Source organism: Orycteropus afer, unplaced genomic scaffold (assembly GCF_000298275.1).
Source record: "Orycteropus afer afer isolate SDZICR_OR568_19922 unplaced genomic scaffold, OryAfe1.0 scaffold00065, whole genome shotgun sequence".
NCBI lineage: Eukaryota > Metazoa > Chordata > Mammalia > Tubulidentata > Orycteropodidae > Orycteropus > Orycteropus afer.
Genome location: NW_006921652.1, coordinates 11,109,264 through 11,133,416, shown reverse-complemented (window position 1 = coordinate 11,133,416; position 24,153 = coordinate 11,109,264). Strand labels below are relative to the sequence as shown.

Sequence of the window (24,153 nt, the reverse complement as noted above, 5' to 3'; positions counted from 1 at the left end):
ATTCTCCCATGATTGTTCTCTCCAAGGAGTGTATCTGCCTAGTGTAAATGTTCACCTCATATGCCTGCCTTTTGTTTGACTGGAAGCCACAGGTGTGGGTTCAATTCCAGACCTAAAGGGCAGCTAGGAGCCACAGTTTCAGTGGTTCCACCAGGCTCTATCGGACCAGCAAACCTGGTTCCCCCACACACACTTTTTTTTCTTTTTTCCAAATGATTTTGAGTTTTGTTCCACATTGTTCTCCCTCTCTATCCAGGATCTACTACATAGATCCCCCTCCGAGTGGTTGACGATGGTAGCTGGGCACCATCTAGTTCTGGTCTTACAGTCGTATAGGCTGCAGATCGCATGGTGTACCAGTCGCTAGGACTAATTGTTTCCATGAATCTCTGGTTTTCAAGAAGAAAGTAATTTTTAAAGAATTGAATGGAAGATGAAGTTACAGAGAAAGGGCCAGACAGACTAGATCATATTTCCAGGATCCAGGTAATAACAGAAGTTTATCTGCATTTTCTGGGAAGAAAGCACTTTCTGGATAGGAACTTGCAGAAGCGGAATGCTTTCTGGCCAAGAGTTGGGTTTTGGGGCTTGGGGTTGCTTTTGGAAAATACAGCAAGTCTGAAAATAGATTCACAATAAAAATGCCACTTCAACCCAAACCAGAAATGCAACCACCAGATTCTGTAATGTGTTTGGATTGTACAGTATGCTGATGCCATCAACACAGCTCCAAGGGCATGAACTAGGTCCACACACACACACACACACACACACACACATACACACAGGACACCTTACCATGAACCCATGCATACACTCACATGCACCCACATGCAGAGACGAGCAGACAAACACAGCTAATCAACCACCATCAGCACCACACACACGTGCACACACACATTAGGAGCTGGAATGAAGAGCTCGTTCTGTGGACATAAAGTACATCTCTCCTCCAAACCGCTTCCCAGTGGTACATACCGGTGGTCAAGGCCCTAGGGGCCTCTCCCTCGCTGGCCCTCCTCACTGTTCCCTTTCCTCGCCTCTAATTCTCACAAGCTGTTTTCTTTAGGCCTGGGGAACTGGCACACACTTTAATGGCTCTGTGGTCTGGGGGTTTTTCCCTGCTCTCTCATTATCCTCCTGGTTGGGGGTGCCAAGGGCCCGAGACCAAAGGAGAACACGCTGGGGAACCGCATGGCCAAGACTATTTGGGGGCAGAGAGAGGACAACTCTCTTTTTGGAAAGCCTGATGTATGGAAAGTCCTGGAGATCACACGTGCTGGGCCCTAACAGTCCATCTGAGTGTGAGAGAGGTCACACAGCTCCGTACTTTCACAATGTGGGCTTTAGAAGTGGCGAGCTAGGGTATGAAGCTAGCTTCTGCCCCTTCCTAGCTATGTTACCTGAGGCAGGCCACTCCATGTTTCCAAACCTGCTTTCTCATCTCTAAAGGAGAATCCATGTCACAGAGTCAAGCTGAAGATTAAATATGATGGTGTAAGTACAGTACTTGCCAGGTACTGGACCTGGCACACAGTAGCGGTTCAGCGAGTATCTACCAATAGAATCAGTTGCTGTCCAGTCAGCTGACTCACGGCAATCCAAATGTGTCAATGCAGAACTGCGCTCTGCAGGGTTTTCAGGGCTGATTTTTGGGAAGTAGATCAGCAGGCCCTTCTTCTGAGCCACCTCCAGGTGGACTGGAGCCTCCAACTTTTGGGTTAGTAGCACCCAGGAGCTCCTCAGTAAATGCTACATACCATTATGTTTTCTAAAACACCCTGTGGCTATTCCCCACACCACTCCCCAGCCTGCAAAGGTGCCCCCTGCTCATACAACCTGACCTACTTCCCCAGCCGGGGTACAATCCTGTTCCTCCCACCAGCCCCTTGGGGCTTCACAGCCCATCCACCCAGAAATTGCACTCTTTCCAGCTTCTGAACCTTTGCTATGATCCTCTCCTGACTGGAATACCCTCACCCTGAACTTGTCAAATCCTACCACCCCCTGGCCAACACTGCTGCCTCCCTCCAGGAGGCCTTCCCCGGCCCCTCCTGCCCTTAAGGACCTCCAGCTCCTCCTCAGACCCCTGACAGCCCCACCTGGTTGTGCTGTTGCTCATCCCTAAGAGGAGACGTCCTGTTTCTTGAGTAGGCTGTAAGCTCCCAAGAACAGCCCCCACCCTATCCTTCTCTGATCTGCCCCAGGGAAGACTACCTCACCTGAAATATGCTCGTCACTATGCACAGACTGAGCCAAATCGGACTGAATGACCAAGTGCTCCCTCATGACACCCACCTCGAAAGAGTCTCAGACTCAGAACTCACCAGTCCATGACGCGAATCCTCATTTTTTCACACATGGAGGGGAACTGAGGAGGGAAGAAAGACTTGTCAGGAGTAGGGCTGTTTGGAGGAAGTGACACTCCCTTCTCCAAGCAGAAGGCTGAGAGGCAGAGGGGATGTTAGCAAAGGAAGGAGCCCTAGACCCTCCAGAGCACCGATGGGCTGGCAGTGCAGGTCAGGCTCTCACCATGGCAGGGAGCGTGATGCTCTGGTTCCACTGAGGGTTGGCCGTCTTCTCCAAGATCTTGCCACAGAGCTAGAAGACACAAAGGCCAAGTGTGTCAAGCTCTACAGGGGCTCTGAGATCCTATGTGGACCATCACACCAACCAGGGGCCATTTTCTACCATGTTGGCCACCCCTTGGGATGGGTAATAAGATCCTAGGGGCATTGGGGCCTGGTGCAGCAGGCTCAGACACAGGAGAACTTTGCAGAAGCAGAGGTCAATGGCAGGTCAGACCCAGAACTGCAGGGAAGAGGGCAGGGCCTGAATGCCACAGCCTTTCTACTCTTATCTCATATGCCTGCCGAGAAATTCCCCCATCTCCCACTTTGGTCCTGGCCCTAACTGTGGGCACCCTAAGCCCAGTCTGGCTTTCCCAGGGACCCTTACAGCCTAAGGCTCTTCCCTTTGCCCATCAGCCGAGATCATCCACCACATTGGAAGACTGTGAGCTCTAGAAGATGGGGAGGGGGCAGTTAAAGGGTCAGGACAAGGGGTCATGCACTGCCATCTGAGAGAAGCAAATCTAGTGTCAATACCAACCCATAAGCCACAGTCTGCCTCAGACCAGCCCTGCCCTAAAAACTGGGCTTTCCACAAACAAATGTGGCAGGGCTGGACCAAAGCCAAAACCAAACCCACTGCCATCAAGTTGATTCCAACTCATAGTGACCCCCACTGGGTTCCCAAGAGGGTAAATCTTTACAGAAGTAGATTGTCCCATCTTCCTCCTGAAGAGCAACTGGTGGGTCTGAACTGCCAACATTCTAGTTAGCCTCAAATGCCTTAGGCACTGTGTCTCCAGAGCTCCTTGGCAGGTCTGGAAGCGGAACCAAATCAGCAGCTCATGTGCTGACTATGTCCTTGAACTCCACAGGGGGGCACCTGGTCCCTGACCCTGCCCTGCAAGGGCAGCAGGTAAACCCAGTTCAAATCTACAGATCCTGGCAGGTGTGCATCCCTATATATAAAAATAGCAAGCTGCCTCTTTCTGAGTATTTACCATGGGCCCTGCATTGTTCTAAGCTATTTGTGCATTATCTCATTTAATAAGCATCTGACTTAGATCAGGAATATCAGTTCCTCCATTAAATGAGCATGCAACCTCCTCAGAGGCACACCCAGTGCTGGCCCCTGCCCCCACCCTCCCCATCCTCCCCATAAAAAGAGCCAGACAAAGACAGAGGATAGAAATCTGGCCCTTGTTGTGAGCAAAGAAAGTAAGGAAAGAAGAGAGATCAACAAGCCAACGGAACCATTCGCAGTGGTTGAGAAATGTATAAAAAGATGCTCACCTCACTCATAACGAAAGAGACGTAAACAAAACTAATGAGGTATCATTTCTCACCCATCAGATTCACAAGAACACTAAAGTGTGATGGCCAGGTTGGCGAGGCTCTAGAGAAAATGTGCTCTCACACTTTGCTGGTAGGAAAATGAATGGTTTCACCCCTGCAGAGGCCAAACGCTATCCCAAGTACAAATGCCTATACTCTTTCACTTACCAATTTCACCTCTAGATAGTTATAGAAATACTCATACACTGGGATCTTAAAAGCTAGCAAGCTGCCATCTAGATGCAACGATGGGTCTCTCCTCATCCAGAGCAAAGAAGAATGAAGGAAACCAAAAATTCATGGAGACAGTTAGTCCTAGTGACTGGTATACACATCCAATCTGCAGCCTATACAACTATGAGACCAGAAGAACTAGATGGTGCCCGGTTACTACTGTCATCCACTTGTAAGGGGATCTATGTAGGAGATCCTTGATAGGGAGGGAAAACAATGTGGAACAAAACTCAAAATCATTTGGAGGAAAAAAAAGGTGGGGAGGGGAAACCAGGTTTGATGGTCCAATAGAGCCTGGTGGAACCGCTGAGACTATGGCCCCTAGCTGCCGTTCAGGTCTGGAATTGAACCCACACCTGTGGTTTCCAGCCAAACAAGAGACAGGCATATGAGTTGAACACTTACCTGAGGTAGGTATCTACCTTGGAGAGAACAATCATGGGAGAAAGAAGGGCTGTTTATACACAAGGAGACAGCTCAGGGCACAGGAGAGTATGGAGGGATGGACACTGGGAAGAGGTAACTATGGGGAGGAAGTGGGAGGGGAGCTGTTGCATTGTGGTAAATTGTGGTCAATGTCATGAGACAAAGTGTATGCAAACTGCTATATGGAAAGTGAATTTGCTCTGTAAATGTTCACCAAATCACAATAAGAAAGAAAAAAAGAGAAATACTCATACAAGTGCAGGTTGATATATGTATGAGGTTGTTCACTGAAGCATGGCTTGAAATGGTGAGGATGTGGAACAAACCATGTGCCTACCAATAGAGGGAGGTTAAGTAAATGGTGTTCCATCCACAATGGAATACTATGCAGCTCCAAAAAGAATGAGGACTCGCTTTATGTACTGCTATGAAACCATCTTCCAGTTATATTATTAGGTGAAAAAAACAAGGTGCAGAGCAGTAAGAAGAATGTGCTACCACATGTTTAAAAACAGTGAAAAATAAAAATCTGTAGTCACATTTCCTTGGATATGTATAACGAATGATACAAAAGAGACAAATAGTGGCTTCCTTTGCAGGAGAGGAAATGAATGAATGGACTGCTGGGGGTGGGGGGCACAGAGCAGAGGAAGACTTTTTGTGATGGGTAGATAAACATAAAGATATAATAAATAGATATAGTGTATATAGTAAATGTATTACCTAATCTAAAAATCAGCTAAACAACTTTTTAAAATCCTAAAGTAACCAACAACTTGAAAACAAAAGGAAAAGAACAGACACAGCTGAGAGGCCCTTCCAACACCTTGCCTCCAGCTCCCAGGAGCAAGAACGTGCAGGTTTTTCACCACAAGCCATGAGCAATGCCCCCAGGGCCTCCTTCAGACCTGGACCAGGACCACTGGTAGCCAGATGCAGGCCTCCTCCACAGCCTGCAGCGCAAATGTGCTCATGCATGTGCGTGTGCGCACGCACACATACATACACCTTCAATCCCTTCAGTAACCTGGCCAAATGTAGTGTGGCTGACATCTTAGGCAGTGGCGCCACCATGTGTACATAAAAGGAAATGAAAAGAGAGTGAGGTTGGGATGGGGATGGGGTGTACAAGGGCACAGAGGACAAAACCACAGGGACCATCAGATTAAAGTATAATGAAAAAAAGTAACACACACAGGCAGGCTGAGAGCAGGGCAGGAAGAAAGGGTCAGCAAGGACAGCAGAGGGTGGCGGGGGGGCACATAAGGAGGTAGCTTAGGGAAAAGCTGTTGGGACACGAGGGCTGGGGACCACCAGAGGAGGCCAATCTAGCTGAAGCTTTCCAGGGAGAGGGTCTCAGCTGCATCCCTTAAGCCATCTCTCTTTCCTCTAGAGGGAAATGGGGGATGCAGCTCCTTACAGAAGCCCAGCCATCAGACAACTCTATAAGCCCCTTTCTGTGGCCTGCCTGGTACCCCATCTCCAACATCTTTCCAGACATTTGCACCTTCCTAGAAAAATCCCAACCCTATGAGGCAGCTCTACTCTGTCCTAAAGGGATCCTAGGGTTAGAATCAACTCAGTGGCAGTGGGTTTCTTTCTTTTTTTTTTTTTAGAAAAATCCCCAGGCCCAGATAAGGGCATCTCAGAGCACAAAACAGTGAGGGAGATCAAGGGTGCCAGCAAGGAGCCAGGAGCAGCCCGGAGCCCCAGAGTTCTGAGACCCAGGGAAGTTCCCTGGATTTGAAGGCAAATGTGGGATTACAACAATCTGGGGATCTCACTTTCTCTGTCAACTAACAAAATTGATCCCAGTCCTTGGGGCAAGTGTCCAAGAACACTGCTCAGGCTGCACACCTTTCAACTTCCTCCTGTCTTTCCACATCTCGCCACAGCCCCCTGAGGCCAGGCCAGAGCATCAAGCCTTGACTCCATGCCCAAGCCCAAACCTGCTCCTGGTTAAGGGTCTGCAACCATCATTTACACTTTAAAGTATGAGGTACCTCCCCATATACCTTTTCACTGAAACCATGTACAGAGCTGGGGGGGAGGGCTTCTGATGCCCATCAGGACAATTTTTACATCAAACACAAGAATGACCAATCTTAACACACTGGATTAACAAAACTTACTGGGATCCATGTTGTTGAGTGTCATCAAGTCGATTCAGACTCATCAGGACCCTACAAGACAGAGTAGAACTGCCCCATAGGGCTTCCATGGCTACAAATCTTTACCCAAATAGACTGCTACATCTTTCTACCAAAGAGCCACTGGTAGGTTCGAACCACTGACCTTTCAGTTTGCAGCTGAGTGCTTTAACCACTTCACCACAGGCATCCTTTGAAACTGCAAAATGCTGTGAACCAACACCACCTCTATCACCCTTGCCTTTTACTGCTAAATGTTTGAACTCCTCTCCAATTGTCCTGCACTGAAGGAGCTGCCTGACTTTTCTCTCATCCTCTCTGCCTCTCTGAGAAGCAAAGGGGACCACCTCTGCCTCCAGCCTCAAGCCACCCAGTTCATATTCTCAGCCACTTTCCTCTACCCAGTTCCAATTTTCCTGTTAACATCCAAGTCATCCAACTCAAGTTTGGTCCTGCAGCAGGTGGAATTCTCAACAGGTGAGAGGGATCTTCCTAGCAGTGCCTGTAGCTGGCTGGGGTGGGGGTGTGGGGCCGACTTGATGGTGGTACCTGGTCAGGACAGAGGGTCCTAGAAGTGGGGCAGTTTGGGGCAAAGAAGATAAATCCTTTTAAAAGGCCAGTGGGGCAGTGAGGAAAGCAGTTCAGAAGGCATAAGGAGCCCTGGAGTGGAAGGGAGGGGTCTGAGCTCACTAGAACCACGGAAGTTCTCTGCAGAGAGGTGAGGGGTGGAGCCTGGGAGCAATGGGGCTGCCCAGAGAGCCTGCAGAGCTGGCAGACTCACGATTGGAGCCCTGACCTGTGTGGGACAGAGGCAGAGGGAAACCCCCTCTGCCCAACAGAAATCAATAGGAGAATTAAGTATTGAGTGGCAGCCCAGCACCTGGGCAGGGAAATAGGCTGCAAGGAAATAGGAATCTGATGAGCCATAAAGCCCCCACCAGTGTGGCCTCTCCTTGTGTTTTTATTACACATTTAAAAAAAGAAGGGAAAAAAAAACTGTTCCAATCTCTATACCCTGATATTAACGCTATTGCTTAACTTTTTCCCAAATACTTCTCCATCTATATCCACTATCCATCTGTCCTTTGTGTCCATCCACACTTACATGTCTTCCTCAGCCCCAGAAAGCTAGGATTGTGTGAGGGTCTCCCAGGACCCACCTTCATCTCCAGTGCACACTCACCTGTGATGGGGGTGCTGAGGGCAGTGTGCACACGTCAGTCTGGTCTGCACTCCGCCATACCCTATCCACATGGACACGCAGCTGTTACCCTCCCATGAGAACCCTCCGGCTTCCTTGCTCCTTACCATTTTCCCCGCAAAGCTGACTTCCATGAAGGGATCCACCAAGTTCTTTTTGTTACTGTCAAAACCGAAGATCTGCTTCACGTTGTCCATCACAGCATCATCCACTGGGAAGGAGAACAGGCAGGTCACTGCCCGCCTGCTGCCCCACCTCCGAGACCTGTCTTCCCACTTTCCTGTCTCCAGGCAGCCCTGGGACTCCCTGACAAGTCACTGTGGCCCCCTCAGCCTGGGGACTTTGGGAGGGAGGACTATGAGAGCAGCAGCTCCTGAGGGCACTGGGCCCCCAGACAGCTTGTCCTCTCTGCTCTCTAAAGGCTTTCAAAACCAAAAAACAAAACCAAACTCCCTGCCGTTGAATCGGGTCCAACTCATAGGGACCCCTGCTTGGATTTCTGAGGCAGTATCTCTCCGGAAGTAGATTGCCCAACCTTCCTTCCAGGGAGTGGCTGGTGGATTTGAACTGCCAGTCTTCTGATTAGCAGTCAAATGCCTTAGGCACTACGCCACCAGCACTTTCCAAAGACTTTCAAAGGCTGCTTGGGTGACTGATTGATTGACTAGAAACTTATATTGCTAAGGGCAGTAAACAAGCCAGAAAAGGACTGGCACTTGTTATAATATTCCATTATAGGTGTCTATTTGACATTTTCTTTTAATCCATTGTTGTTGTTATGTGCCATCGAGTCAGACCTGACTCATAGCAAGCCCTCCTTGGGTTTCCGAGGCAGTATCACTAAGGAAGTAGATTGTCCCATCTTCCTTCAGAGGAGTGGTGAGTGGATTTGAACCTCCAGCCTTCTGGTTAGCAGTCAAGTGCCTTAGCCACTATGCTACCAGAGCTCCCATTTACATCCATTAGCACCAAAAAAAAAGGAAAACTGGGCAATCTATTTCCGTAGTGATACCACCTCGGAAACCCAAAGAGGGGTCACTATGAGTCAGATCCATTAGCACAGTGACTGAGAACTGTTCAATTGATAAGTCTATTCGGTTTTGTTTTGTTTTGTTTTATGTTTTCAATCTATGCTATACCAAATTAAACATTTTACTGAATCAGTCGGTTTATTTCCACATATATTTTTATGTAGACAGATGAATGAGAGAGTGAGAGAAGGAAGCCACTGAAGGTGATATATTAGCTAGTAACAACAATTAGAAAATACTTAGCTTCTATTTACTCATCTCTTCTGTTTTTACTTATATTTATAAAACATTACAGAGAACTAAACATAAACTCCTTTGGTTTAAGAAAAGTAAACATGTATGTTCCCCTATGCCCCTTTGGAAGCTCACCCAGTCTCACTTCTGCATATTTGCAGCTAATAAATGCAAAATATATTTATGCATGTATTTTATTTATGTTTTTAATTATTTTGCTGAATATTGTCAACTATCCTTTCATTTTTATTTAGGTTGTTTTTGTTTTTTATTTTACTTTTTATTGTCATTTGGGTGAAAGTTTACAGAGCAAATTAGTTTTTCATTCAACAATTTATACACATTTTGTTTCGTGACATGAGTTAAATCCCCTCAGTGTAGCAGCACTCCTCCCACTTCCTCCCTAGGTCCCCGTTTTCCAATCATCTTTCTTTCTGCCTTCCTGCCTTCTGACCCCTGTTGTTGTTGTTGTTGTTGTTGTTGTTGTTGTGTGCCATCGAGTAGGACCCGACTCATAGCGACGCCTCCTTGGGTTTCCAAGGCAGGATCACTATGGAAGTAGATTGCCCCATCTTCCTTCTGAGGTGTGGCTGGTGAGTTTGAACCACCAGCCTTCTGATTAGCAGTCAAGTGCCTTAGGCATTATGCTACCAGAGTTCCCTTTCTGACCCCTAGGCATGTATTTTAACACCTATCTATGACCATTCTCTGGGGAAGTATATCATGCTTGGTAAAGTGGAGGGTCAGCAAAAAAGGTGAAGACCCTCAATGAGATGGATTGACACAGTGGCTGCAACGATGGGCTCAGGAATAGCAGGAATTGTGAGGCTTGTGCAGGACTGGGCAGTGTTTCGTTCTGTTGTACATGGGGTTGCTATGAGTCAGAGCTGACTCAACGGCACCTGACAACAATATTTATGAGTTGGGCACCAACTCAATGGCAGCTAACAACAACTTACTGGAAGCTTTCCCCATGATCTTTGGTCCAAATAAGCTTATACTAGAATAATCCATTTTATTTATTGATACCATTATTCAAAGTTGAAACCCTCAAACTATTAGCTTCACGCAACACTCAAAACCCAACTTGCAAATGTTCCTGCTGATTCTTCTCTGCTGTGGACACCAACTGGCTTGGTCATAACAACACATATTCTAAAACAGTGGCTCATGATTGGGACTTACGAAGGAATCACCTGGGGAGTCTTTTAAAAATACCACTGGTGTTTTGACAACATATAACGTAGATGAACTTGGAGGGCATTATGCTGAGTAAAATAAGTCAATCACAGAAGGACAAATATTGTATTAGTTTGTTATTGTAAAAAGTCAAGGAAAGGCTTATGTATGGAAGAAAATTTTCTTTGTTGGTTACCAGCAGTGGGAGGGAACACTGTTAGATAGGTAGAGACAAGTATTGATTTGGATGAAGCGAAGGGCAATGTACCAAATGTGAGTGATCAACTCGGTGGCATTGAGGAAGAGGAAGACAGAGAGAGGTGCAAGGGATGATGCACAACAAAGATGACCCCTTTTGCACACACAGTACTGCATTGTCAGTGAAGGCAAACATGGGTATATGGGTGGATAGATGGGTGGTGAACAGGCTGAACTGTTAGATATGTACATGCGGGGGGTGGGGGGTGCCCGAGACCATGTATAAGGTTTGCAGACAACATTTCTACAAGTGTATTTATATGTTCTGTAAGAATTCCCAGGTATATAGTAGCGCTGACAAGGGCCACGGTTGTAATCACTTCTTGGCCACAGCCAGCTACCCAGAGGGAATGAGGAGTTGGACCTGTGGGTTCAGGACTGTAGTTGTAGGGAACTCAAGCTCAATTGGCATGATATACTACACAAAACATTGTTCCACCTCCTACTTTGGCAAGTAGTGACTAGGATCTTAAAAGGTTGCAAGCGGCCATCTAGATGCAATGATGAGTCTCTCCTCATCCAGAAGAATGAAGAAAACCAAAGATTCATGGAAACAATTAGTCCAAGTGACTGGGACACCATGTGATCCTCAGCCTACATGACTATGAGACCAAAAGAACTAGATGGTGCCCGGCTACCACTGTCAACCACTCAGAGGGGGATCTATGTAGGAGATCCTGGACAGAGTGGGAGAACAATGTGGAACAAAACTCAAAATCATTAAAATTAAAAAAAAAAAAAAAGGGACCAGGTTTGCTGGTCTGATAGAGCCTGACGGAACCACTGAGACTATGGCTCCTAACTGCCCTTCAGGCCTGGAACTGAACCCACTCCTGCGGTTTCCAGCCAAACAAAAGACAGGCATATGAGCTGAACATTTACATTAGATAGATACACTCTTTGGACAGAGCAATCATGGGAGACTAGAAGGGCTGTGTATGCACAGGAAGACAGCTCAGGGGGCAGGAGTGCATGGGATGGAAGGACACAGGGAAGAGGTAACTATGGAGAGGAAGTGGGAGGGGAGCTGTTGCATTGTGAGAAACTGTAGTCAATGTCATGAGACAAAGTGTATGTGAATTGCTGTATGGAATGTGAATTTGCTCTGTAAACTTTCACCCAAGTCACACACACACACACACAAAAAAAAATACCAGTAGTGTTTTGAAAACAGCAGTGTCTGAGTGCTAGCCCAGACCAAGTCATTCAGAGTATCTGGAGGTGGGGCCCAGGCATCTGTATTTTTTTAAAGCTCCCTTATTAGTTGTGTAGAGCTGATTCCAACTCATGGCGACCCAATGTGTGTCAGAGTAGAACTGTGCTCCAGAGGGCTTTCAAGGCTATGAACTTTTGGAAGTAGATCATCAGGTCTTTCTTCTGAAGGGCCTCTGGGTGGATCTGAACTCAATTAGTGGTTGAACGCTTACCTGTTTGTGCCATCCAGGAACTCCTAAATCTCCCTAGATGATTCTAATGTGCAGCCAGGGGTGACACCCACAGCTCTAAATATTCATAATAATTCTCCAAGAGTTTACTGAACACACAGTTGGTCCAGCCCTGGGCTAGTCACTGTGACAAATCAGGCAGTGTCCACACTGGCCTTCCTGGGGGAGAACAAGGAAGATGAGGAAAGGGCCACAGCAAAGGTGACCTACCATCCCAGTGTGCAGACTGGGGGCTCTCCCAGGACATCAGACTTTCAATGCTAAAACCAGGACAGTCCCGGGCAAACTAGGATAGTGGGTCATGGCAATGGACCAGCATTCTTCATCTGTGAGACAGTGGGTGTCAGGAGCCCTTCATTCACACCCTTTCCACATCACAGTGTTTGTTCCCCATCCCAGAATCCACAGATTGGCAGGCCAGGGCCTCCTCATGGAGGGAAGGGAAAATCAGTGGGAAGCTCTGGGAATAGAAAAGAGAGTGTGGGTGGTGCTGACACCCTAGTGAGAACCAATAAAATGGGTCCACAGAGTGGCTAAATAGCATCTTTGTTACTCCACCAGCATTTATTATTTTTCATTAAGTTATAATTGCTTTTCTGCTGTTAAGAACAGTAAAACCAATAAGAAACTCAAAAAGGGCTTGAGGCTTCCCCAGGCAGCAGAGTGGGGGTAGAGCTGAGTCCTGCCCAAGCCTCTGGTAGACCCTGCAGTAAGGATGGCAAGTTGAGAAGGGACAGGGAACGAGCAGAGGAGCAGCCCCGGGGGAGGGGGTGGCTCCGGCAAGAACTGAGAAAGGGACCCACAAACTGGAGACCTCTTTACCCCCAAGGGAAGAGACCATGGCCCAGCACGGTCTGCCTTCATAATGGCCCAGGGAAAGCCTCTAGGGGCCTCCCAACAGAGGGCACCAGACTTACTCTGTGGTAAATCTTCTGCCCTGAAGACCTTCAGGCAGAAGTGGGCTCCCCGAAGGGCTACCCCAGTTGGCCTGAGCAGGTTGCCTTCAATGTCTTCCTTGTCTTCAGAGGGATCTTTTCTCTCCAGCTGCAGAATAAATCAAACAGGATTCCTAATGTACTCTTGTGACAATGTTTTACCCTCTTTTTTCAAGAGCTCAACTTTAACCCCTTCAGGGGGTGCATTCTGAAGGAAGGTGGATACCACTCTGCCATTTAAGTACCTCTGACCTCAGGGAATTCCTTAGCCTGAGAATTAGCTTCCTTATTTGCATAATGGAGATAATAATACCGATCTCACAGGACTATAACTTTGATAATGATGTCCACATATTTGGCACACAGCAAGCATTTGACAAAATCTTAGTTTCCTTCCGATGTCATTCATAAAAAAAAAAAAATAGTAAAGATGTGGCCAAGGTCTAAGTTGCATGCAAAGATGCTGATATCTCCCCAACTCTCAAGACCTTTCTCATTCTTACCCCTTATGGCTTATAACTACCTACTGACATGTAAAGATGATCATGGTATCTTTTTAAGAAAAAAATCCAATTATAATTCAATAAATATAGAATAATCTCACTTCTGCAAAGAAAAATACACATTCATGTATATCCTTCTGGAAGGATACACAACAAGATATTAATAACAGCTATCTCTAAGCTAGTTCTGGTGGCATAGTGCCTAAGGCATTTGACTACTAACCAGAAGGTTGGCAGTTCAAACCCACCAGCCACTCCACAGAAAGAAAACCGGGCAATCTACCTCTTCTATGAGTTGGAATCGACTGGATGGCAGTGGGGTTGGTTATTTTGGTATTTCTAAGTGCTAACCAGAAGGCTAGCAGTTCAAACCCACCAGCCACTGCTCAGAAGGAAGATGAGGCAATCTAATTCCGTAGTGATACTGCCTCAGAAATCCAAGGAGGAGTCGCTACAAGTTGGGTCTGACTCGACGGCAAATAACAACAAGAAGTGGTAAAATTATGAGTGATTTGGATTTATTTATACTTTTCCACATGCTCTACATTTCTCATAATTAATATGTATTCTTTTAGCTCACACAAAAAAGCAAATTGTTTTTGTTTTGTTTATCTGTTTGGTGTCTCCACCACCTGGTGCTATGTGTGGTGCTGAGACTCAGGGAGCGGTACTTACAGGAGCTTCGTCCCCGGGTCCTAGCACACAAAGGCTCGTTTTCAGGTAGCCTCTGGCCCCAGCAGAGAAATCATCAGGGTCCGAGAGCAGCAACCACTTCCTGTGATAGGCATGTCCTAAAAGAAACAGTACCCCTGGATAACTCCAGCATTGGAAGGATCTGTGTCTGCAATCACATCCAGGAGCCAAGGGTAACATGTGGGTGAGGTGAAGGGCTCATCTTCTGGGACATTGGAAAAGGATTCAAATTCTAGAATCAAAAGGGACCTTGAGTGTTCATGTGGGTGAGAGCCAGAACTATTAACTGGAACCCCTATGAGAGTCTGTCTAGACCAAGTGTATGAGAGACCATTTTCTTCCCTCTTAGGGACTTGTCACCTGAGAAGTCCTACCCCAGGGCAAAAACTGGGGTAGAGAGAAATCCTAGACTCATCACCCACGTGGCCTGTCCTTGTCTGAAGTGACCCCAGTCTCCAGAAACCCTTGCTCAGGACCTTCCAGATTTTGCACCCTTCACTGGGCCAACACAGGCACAAGTCAGGGTTGATCTTCCTGAGGACCTGCTTTATCTGCGTATGAAAACCTGCCTTCTCTTCATTCCTGTAGCTCTCACCACCAAGACAAAACCCCCTTCCCAACAATAAAACCCCCAGTGAGGAAGAGTGAGAGTCCCAAATGAGTGTCCTCAGGCAACCTCCAGACCACAATGCCAGGTTGTGGGCCAAGTGGTAAGAACGCAACTCACGGGGCTCTCTGTAAATGGTGCCCACATCCATCTGAAATCAAAGAGAGGAAACGCAAATCAGATTTCTGCCCCTAAAGTGCTACGTAAGTATCCTACGATTCCATTACAGACCATGTTTTTGAAGAACATTTGGCGACGTGTGGAAATGTTCATTATATAATATTACATGGAAAGAAAGCAGGATACATTTTAATCCCAGATTGGTAAAGTTTATCTATGCAGAGGAAAGGAAATATAACAAAATGATAACAGTGCTATCTCTGACTAGTAGATTTGGGTGATTTTTTATTTTTCATTCTCCCCTGTGTTTTATAATTTTCTATAAAAAGCATAGATTATTCTTATAATGGGAAGGAATAATTTTTTTTAACTTAACCCTTGGGTTTGCAGAACAACAATGTGTTTCAAAGGTTAGTGATCCAAAACACAATGAGAGTCCTACTTGTTACAGAGTAACTCAGCTAAAGCCCATTCCATTATAGAATGCTTCGCTAGGAAAACAGACTTAGCTTGTTGCTTTGTGACTGCCTACCAGAAATCAAACTTGCTATCAAGTCAATTCCAATTCATAGTGACCCCCATAGAGTTTCCAAGGCTATAAATCTTTACAGAAGCAGACTGCCTCATCTTTCTCCCGTGCACCAACTGGTGGGTTCAAACTGCCAACTTTCTGATTAAAAGCCCAATGCTTTAACCACAGCGCCACCAGAGCTCCTTGTTTCCAGAGAAGGAAAGTATATTGTACTCAGATAGCAGTGGCAGGTTAAAAGAAGCCTATGTCATTTCTTTCCTTTTGATAAATGTTTGAAGGTTCAGAAATGAGGAAATCAATCAAAGTTACATTAAAGCGCCATTCAGATGCCCATTATCAGTTCCTTTACTTCATGAATCCCTGGGTGGTACACATGGTTAAAGCACTTGGCTGCTAACCGAAACACTGAAGGTTCAAGTCCACCCAGATGTGCCTCAGAAGTAAGGCCTGGAGATCCATTTCTAAAAAATCAGCTACTCTGTGGAGCACAGTTCTATGCTGACACCCATGGTTTTACTTCATGCAGTTTGTTAACCCACACTCTGAGCTGAATGGTGCAGTCTGTTCTCAGTTCTCCACAGTAGGTTGTTCATTCTGGGCAAATCAGCAGGCCCGACAGGCTCCCCGCTCTCTCCACTGTCCCTAAGCCCCCAGGAGTCATATCTGGACTTCACTCCCCAGCTCAGAGTCAGATGACATGAGGACAGAGAATGCCAGCATCACATTGACCTGGCATGGTCAGAATTAAGAGGAAGGCTGCCAAAACTCAAATCCCACATTGCCTTCCCAGACCCAGGACAGGATTTCTGGAGCACCAGCCCTTGCAGTTATCTACAAACTCCTCCACTCACTGATAATCTAGAATTTACTGTTTTCAAAAACAAATAAAACAATTACCCGGAACTCCCCAATGAGAGCATCTGTCCTGAGGGAACGGGAATCTACCACCTGGAGGGAAAGATAAATGAAAACTCCCCTTTACAGGCAGATGTGAGGCCCAGAAGGGGCCTTGCTGCCCCATCAAAACCACACTTCACCCAGTTTAGGGCCACAGCAAGTCTCCCAGAACAATAACTGCCAACACTTAGACAGCATTTAATCTAGACTAGAGACTGTGCTAAGCTATGTTTAACCCTCACAAGCACCCCATGCGTAGCTGCTATATTATCTCCATTTTACAGATGAGGAAATAGAGGCACAGAGAGATTACAGGATTTGTACAGAACCATACAACTCCTAAGTGACACAGACAAGACTGAAATCCAGGCAATCTGCCTCCACAGTCCACACCTGTAACCACTACATTACACTGGGTGCTGGGTCGGGGGGCTGAAGCCCAGAAAAAGAAAACCATGCTGGAAGCAGGCACATGGACAAATAATATAAGATGAGGACCAAAGTGTCAGCTGCAACCAGGGATTTAAGGGCCCTGACCTGAGGCATCTGGGGGATGCTGGACATGGGGGTCTCCCCACCCAGCTACTGCCTCCCTTGCGAGCTGCTGCAGGCATTTCTGTGATCAGCAGAGCCTGGCTGAGAGTTGCTACGCATCACCTATGCCCTGCCTTAACATTTCTCTCTCTCTCTCTCTCTTTTCCTCCCTCTCTCTCTCTCTCTCTCTCTCTGACACACACACACACACACACACTAACAGGCACACACAGGCACACTGGCATGCACAAATACACACTGGCATGCACATATACATACATGCACATGGATACACATATGCATATTGACACATACACTCATGTCACATGTGTGTGACACACATGCACAGTGATGCGCATATAAATGCACAGTGACATGTACATGCATATACATGAACACATACACATACACAATTATATGCACACATGCAGAGTGATGTGCACACATATGCCCTGTGAGGTACACACACATGCACACTAACATGTGTGCATGCACACACAGCTTTGATTGATGAGATATACCGTGATAAAGATGGGCTCATCAAACAGCTCTGCAGGAGAGTCAAACACGTTGAAGAAAAGAGTCTGTTAGTTGAGGGAAAGAGAGAGACAAATCAGTGCCTGCTGACCCCCAGGTGAGGGAGCAGGTTGGCACCACCCACAAGCCTCATGGCTCTGCAGCACCAGCTTCACTTCAGTTCATGCAGGAAGTGTGGATTGAACTCAGCCCTGTGTCAAGCCCAGGAGTGAACTAGTTCTGGGGGCTCCACCGTGACCTCACAGAGGGAGTCATCTCAGGGACAGGGTGGGAGGCTGGCCCAACAGGATGACAGGGACGTGGAACAGAGCAAGAGCTCAGGCAGGAATAAGAGCTGGAGCCCTTTCTCCAATTCCTCAGATAGCCCTCCCAAGACTTGGCACAGATCTCAAACCAAAGTTAAAGCCCTCCACAAAAACCCTCCTACTCTGGGCTCCCAGTGTGGAAGGCCACCCAGGTCCTAGCCCAGGTCCTCCACCTCGTTGAAGAGTGGGCTGTTTCCCTTGTGGATCCGCGTCCGCTTGGTCTGCCCAGCAGCAGTGACTTTGACCACAGGCTTGATGTTCACACCCGGCAGCTGGCGCCCCTCAATCACCTGGACCCTGATCTGAAAGCAGGAGGAAGGAGAAAGGACTAGGCAGGCAGGCAGGACGGGACCACCTGTCCTCTTACCCCCCACCCCAAAAGCATCAGAAATCTCAGGAACTGTTCTCGTTGCAGGCATCCTGGTCAGGGTACTAAAAAGAAATTAGGAAGAGCATTGTAAATACAATATTTTCCCACCAAGGCTCTTGCATCTACACAATACAGTAGTTCCTTGTAAGAACTGGCAGGCTGCCCCAAGTAAGACCACACAGCATTAAACCCAGGGCTGGACCAAGATCTGATTCTGTGAGCCCAGCTACCACACTGAATTAAAGTGTCCACATCACTTCTTTGGTTATCCAGTTAACTGTAAAATTGTTGTAAAAGTGTGAACTAGTCCCTGCCAGTTTTTTGCATGTGTCAAAGAACTTTTACTGTTCTGTTTTCATGTTTATTGCATAAGGAAGACTTATATAGATGTTCTATGGTATGGAATTTGTGGTTCGGTGTAGGATTATCACCTTCTGTGAGAGATCCAGGTTCAATTCCCAGCCACGTACCTCATGTACAGCCACCCCTCCCCCCATCTGTCATCGGAGGCCTGCATGGTGTTATGATGCTGAACAGGTTTCAGCAGAATTTCCAGAATAAGACAGACTAGGAAGAAAGGACTGGAGATCTACTTCCAAAAAAACCAGCCAGTGACAATGCTGTGGATCACAATGGCCCGATCCATAACTGACTGCGGGGACGGTGCAAGATTGGGCAGTGTTCTGTCCTCTCGTGCATGAGGTCACCATGAGCTGACTGGATGGCAGTTAACAACAACAAGAACAACGCTTTCCTGAACCATGTTAGTTACACTTGCAGGGCATTTTGGTTTGGTGTCATAGTGATTTGTCCCCAATGACCCTTTTCTCTAGGCACATGTGCTCTTGTTGTTGTCACAAGTTTCTCTTTCCACTGTATTGCTCTGACAACCGAAATGTAAATCAGATCTGAAAGAGGTCAAACATATATCTGCTTTTAAAAAACTGGAAAACAAGCCCAACCTGAGACCCCACTGGTGCTTATATTTTGAAGCGTCTTTAACATTCTTTTATTGATAATGCCCCTAGTGACAGAACACACATAATGAAGTGACCCCAAAGAAGCAGTCTTTCTTCTTTACATTCTCAGATACAATGCTTACTCACATTCTGAGAAAAAAATAAGAATTTTCTCCACTGAAATGTAAATAAATCAAGATTTCAAGAACGTATGTGATCCCAAATGTTAAGTAATAGGAAAACAATTTTCATGACAAAAATAAGATGTTTATGGTTCTAAGTTCTAATTAGCAGTTATTTATTTATTGACCAACTCTCTTTTGAAAAACAGCACATTATTGAACCCTAAGGCATTTGAGTGCTAGCCAGAAGGTTGGTGGTTCAAATCACCAGCCACTCCGCGAAAGAAGACTGGACATCTACTTCCATAAAGATTTACCACCTCGGAAACCCAAAGGGGGTCGCTATGAGTCAAAATCAACTCGATGGCAGTGAGTTTGTTTGTTTGTTATATATATTATTAGTAACAACAGGAAGGTGGATGAGTGATTTTTATTCTGTTCTCTTCACTTTGCTGTATTTTCCAAATTTTCTACCATAAACATATGTAACTTTTATATATATATTTAAAAAAAAAAAGGTCATAAGACCGTATCTGAAAAACAACAGAATGGAAGTTAGAATTTTGTCTCTCAGGACAAACAGTGGTTATGGCTGGAACTTCTGCTTAAATAATCATGATTTGAAAATGAAATACATGTTTATGATATGTTGCACTTAATAGAGACATAACAAGAACAAAATAAAGACAAGAAAGATAAATAAAGACTTAAGTTTCCTACTTTTAACTTTAAGAGTCATTCTGAAATGAAAAAGAGAAACACAGGGAGGATGTGAGATGAGGATGGTACGTTGATGGGATTGCAATTAATGACATGAAATCAAATGTGTGTGAATTATTGAATGGAAAACTGATTTGCTCTGTAAACCTTCATCCAAATCACAATGTTGTTGTTGTTGTTGTTGTTGTTGTTGTTGTTGTTGTTGTTTTGTGCCGTCGAGTCGGTTTTCGACTCATAGCGACCCCTCCTTGGGTTTCGGAGGCAGTATCACTACGGAAGTAGATTGCCCAACCTTCCTTCTGAGGAGTGACTAGTGGGTTTGAACCACCAGCCTTCTGGTTAGCAGTCAAGTGCCTTAGACATTATGCTACTAATAAAAAGGTTTTTTAAAACAAAACTTGTTCTGGACAATTGAATATTTTTAAATGTGACTACATCAAAATGGAAAATTCTGTAGGAAAGAAAAAGTACAAGCTAAGGACCAAAATTGAACAGCAAATAAAATGGGATGGAGTTTTGGATTAAAATATGTCACAGGGTTAATACTAGTATCTTAATTCTGTGAAGGGCTTAGACAAATTCGATTTCCATATGACTTTCAGAAAAAAAAAAACATGGCTATAACGGACAGAGGGTGAAGGGAGAAACAAGATAGACAGAACTCCTTAGATTTGGGGATCTTGCTAAATGCAGATTCCAATTCAGCAGGTCTGAGGTGGGGGCTAAGATTAGGTGTTTATAACAAGCTCCCCAGGCTGCTGGTCCGAGGACCACACTTTGAGTAGCAAGGCATTAGTTAGATAGATGCATAATTCCTGGTTGGGAAAATAGAAAGATATGCTGAATCTTTGCCAGGACCCATTTTTTTCTTTGTTTATTGTTGCTGTTGTTGTTTGTTTGTTTGTTTTGTTTTTTGTTTGGGTAGAGCAAAACCCTGTCTCAAACCATGGGCAGGGGCTTGTTCTGAGGCTCCAGACATGAACTCCCCATTAAGTGTCTTTGCTTGGTCCAGGGAAACCAGAATCTGACCCAGGAGGGGCCTTTAAGATCCCACATGTGTCTAGACAGACCAAGGCATCAGCAGCTGCTGATTGGCTAAAAGAGCTGACTGGGGTTAGAGGGCCCAGTTCATCACCTGGAAGTCCTGTGGTTTATCCGACAGCAGCTTTCTGGGTGTGCTTCTCTTCCTTTTGCTCCCAGGGTGGTAGGGGGGAGGATGGGAAGGTGGCTTCCTCGGGGTGGTGGGAGCCCCTGGGCCTTGGGTGCTGCTCTGGTCCAGGAATGGCTCTGCCTCATCTCCCGTGAGCCCCTGGTCCTCAGTGTCCTCCTCTCCACCTGTGTCTTGAGGGAGAGGACAATGATGACGGCCAGGTCCCTCTGGCCTTGCCCATGGGACCCAACTTGGTGGCAGAGGATCCGAAGGGTGTGGGTATGAAGACCCACCACCCACCTCCCCCATCAGCTGAGCCAGGATGGATGAGGCAGAAAGAAGGGCAGCTTCAAACAGCTGAAACATGAGGGCAGTCAGTCCAGTTAGTCAGCAGGAAGAAAATAAGAATGGCCCCCTGACCCAAAGTCCTACAGGATGAGCCCTCTGGCCACCTCTTCCCACTCCAGTGAGCCGACAATGATGGCAAAGTGAGACAGTTACAATGGAAGGATTGGGACAGCTCTGGCCAGGGTCTCACCCGTGGGGGCCAGCCACTTCTTTCCGGAGTATCTCGTGTCCACGGTGCTGTCACTGAGCAGGGACCAAGTCTCTGCTCGGCTCTGTCCCCCACCTGGCACATGGGCAGGGCACAGCCCAGGAGGGACAGGTGGGAGCTGGGTGGAAGAAGCCAACTTACTGCACTTCAACCCCAGCCCTGCTTCCCTGCCTGCCCCAGCCTGGCACAGAGCTGCCATGTCTGTCTTCTCACCACCAGCCAGACAGGACTGGGGATTGCTCAACTCCAGAAGTTGCCCTGATTTTCCGTCAAATCCAACTCAAAGTGGCCCCAGAAGATTCAGGGCCTTCCAGCCTCCCCACAATCTGTCACCAGAATCACCCCTGCCTCCCCTCAACATACTTCAACTCTAATCCAGCTCAGTGTTTCTGAGGTTATCCCAGTCCAGACTGATCTCTCCCATCTCTAGGGCTGGACAGTGCTGAACTCCAATAAGATGGCCTCTGCTTTGCCTCCCTCACACAGGGCTTCCCACGAACTGGGCTCTGGGAGCAGGCTGAGGGCACACTTGAGAAAATGGCTGTTCAGGTTTAATGTGTCTGCTTCTAGCTCCTTTCACCATGAGAGAAACTCTAGAATCCTGCCCTACTGGCCCATCTGTGTGGCTTTCCTCTGCCCCCAGCAGGCTGGATAACACAGAGGCAGCTCCGAGCTCTCCAACCAGGCCCACCACAGGCAAGTCAAATGACCTGGGCCGGGTCCTCACTCAACAGACTGGCTCTTCTGCAGAGGCAAGTGAAGAGAGCTGAAGGCAACCTCAGAACCAAGCCAATCTCTTCATTTCACAAATGCTAAAATGTAGGTCCAGAGAGAGAGTAGCTGGCCCAAAGTCACACAGCTACTTGGTGTTAAGGCATAACTGGAATCATGTCCCCTAACTTCAGCCCAGAACTCTTTCAAGGAAAGCTAGCTCCTTTGTCACATGCCATCTCTAGAGATCTGTTGGGTGCTAAGCCCAGCACCATCCAGCACAGAGCAGGGAAGGATATGGCTCTGTGGAGTGGGTGGGGCCCCAGGAATTGCCTGAGACAACTGCACCCCCACACAGGTATGTCCTCTAATGCACCCACCCACCTCAGAGCTGCACCTTCCAGGGTATCCAGCCCAGCACAGCCACTTCCTGGACAGCAGCGGGAGGGCATCCTCATACTAGTCCCAGTGGCACCTAAGGGAGTGCACCTCTGGCCCTCTTTCTGCATGGAGCCTTTTCTGCCTTGAAGGAAGCTCTCAAGTCTCCTACCTACCCCATCCTCTCTTCTCCAGCCCTGGGCAACCTCCAAACTGGGGGAGGCAGCAATGGCTGGCTAAGGCCTCACTGTGGACCCCAAACCTAGGTTCAAGTACCATGGCCAGGACAAGGGGGGCTTCTCACCAGCTACCACGTCCAGGTCAGGCAGAGTTGGAGAAGGTTCCAGAGGAGTAGGGGGCGGGAACAGGGGCACGGCTCCAGGGAGTGGCGTGTACGACACCTGCAGGACCAGCGAGGCCTGGAAGAGATGACGAGAGGGGAATAGGTTTGTGTGTTGGCCTCAGACCACTGCCCTCCAATAGCCTTCTGGCTTCCTGCATCCTTCCCAGCAAAGAATCTGGCTCTGATAGAGAACAGGTATATAGCATAGTCAGGTGGTTAAGATCATAAAACCTGGAGTTAGGTTGGAATCCCAGCTCTGCTACTCAGGAGCTGTGTGACCTTTTGCAAGATATGTAACCTCTCTGTACTTCGGTTTCCTCATCTGAAAATGAGGTAATAATAGCAATGGCGTCTGCCTCATAAGGTCAAAATGAGATTAAATTAGTCAACAGACCACACGGTAATTATCTATAAGTGAACCAGGCCCCCAACCTCTTCTGCAGACTTCAACTCTCAGCCTAGGCTCCTCTTCAGGAAAAAGTCTTCCTTGGCCCCTCTGATCACCCAAGGGCCCCTCCTTTGCTTCTGCACAGATAACTCAGGTTTGCTCCTCTCAGGCCAGAGCCCACGCCATGAGGGTCTCAGGATGCCACTCACCTCCCTGGGTCGTCTTCCCTTCTAGAAGCTCCCCTTTCCCCTGCCCCACCCCAGCAGCTCTGGCTCTGATCATACCACTCAAGTGGAAGCGGAAGGCTGCCTTGTGTTCCCACCCCAACACCACGAGACCATCATTTTTCAAAGGAGCATCTGAACCTGAAGAAAAGATACAGTTTCAGCAGGTTCACCAGCCTTACGGTTCCTAGGCCAGTGGAGACTGGCTGAGCCCTTCCCTGGTACCTCAGTTCCAGCAAACCTCCCAGGGCAGCCTTGTTTTTCTATTTTGTTATTTTTATTATTATTATTATCAAAGTAATATATGCGCTATTAAGAAAGTCTGGAAGGTGAAAAACCTTGAAGAAGAAAAAGAAAACAAACTGTCCAGAATTCCAACACTATTCACATTTGATATAATTACCAAATATATATTTGACATAATATATTATCTATCAAATACAATAAATATTACATGGCTATGCTGTATATGGGAGCTCTGGTAGCATAGTGCCTAAGGCACTTGA

At 46.9% G+C, this 24,153-nt stretch overlaps 1 protein-coding gene across 1 annotated transcript in view; it reads right to left on the bottom strand.

Annotated features, from left to right (window-relative positions):
* The window catches only part of DYSF (dysferlin), a 273,717-nt gene that overhangs the window by 180,941 nt on the left and 68,623 nt on the right, over nt 1-24,153 (bottom strand). Inside the window, exons 5-16 of the mRNA XM_007940120.2 lie at nt 22,997-23,111; nt 21,586-21,678; nt 21,033-21,238; nt 17,900-18,028; nt 17,406-17,468; nt 16,351-16,401; nt 14,922-14,952; nt 14,177-14,292; nt 12,981-13,107; nt 8,024-8,127; nt 2,533-2,601; nt 2,328-2,371 (exon numbers count right to left, since the gene is read on the bottom strand). Of these exons, the coding sequence (XP_007938311.1) occupies nt 2,328-2,371; nt 2,533-2,601; nt 8,024-8,127; nt 12,981-13,107; nt 14,177-14,292; nt 14,922-14,952; nt 16,351-16,401; nt 17,406-17,468; nt 17,900-18,028; nt 21,033-21,238; nt 21,586-21,678; nt 22,997-23,111 (1,148 nt within the window). The remainder of the gene's footprint in view (nt 1-2,327; nt 2,372-2,532; nt 2,602-8,023; nt 8,128-12,980; nt 13,108-14,176; nt 14,293-14,921; nt 14,953-16,350; nt 16,402-17,405; nt 17,469-17,899; nt 18,029-21,032; nt 21,239-21,585; nt 21,679-22,996; nt 23,112-24,153) is intronic.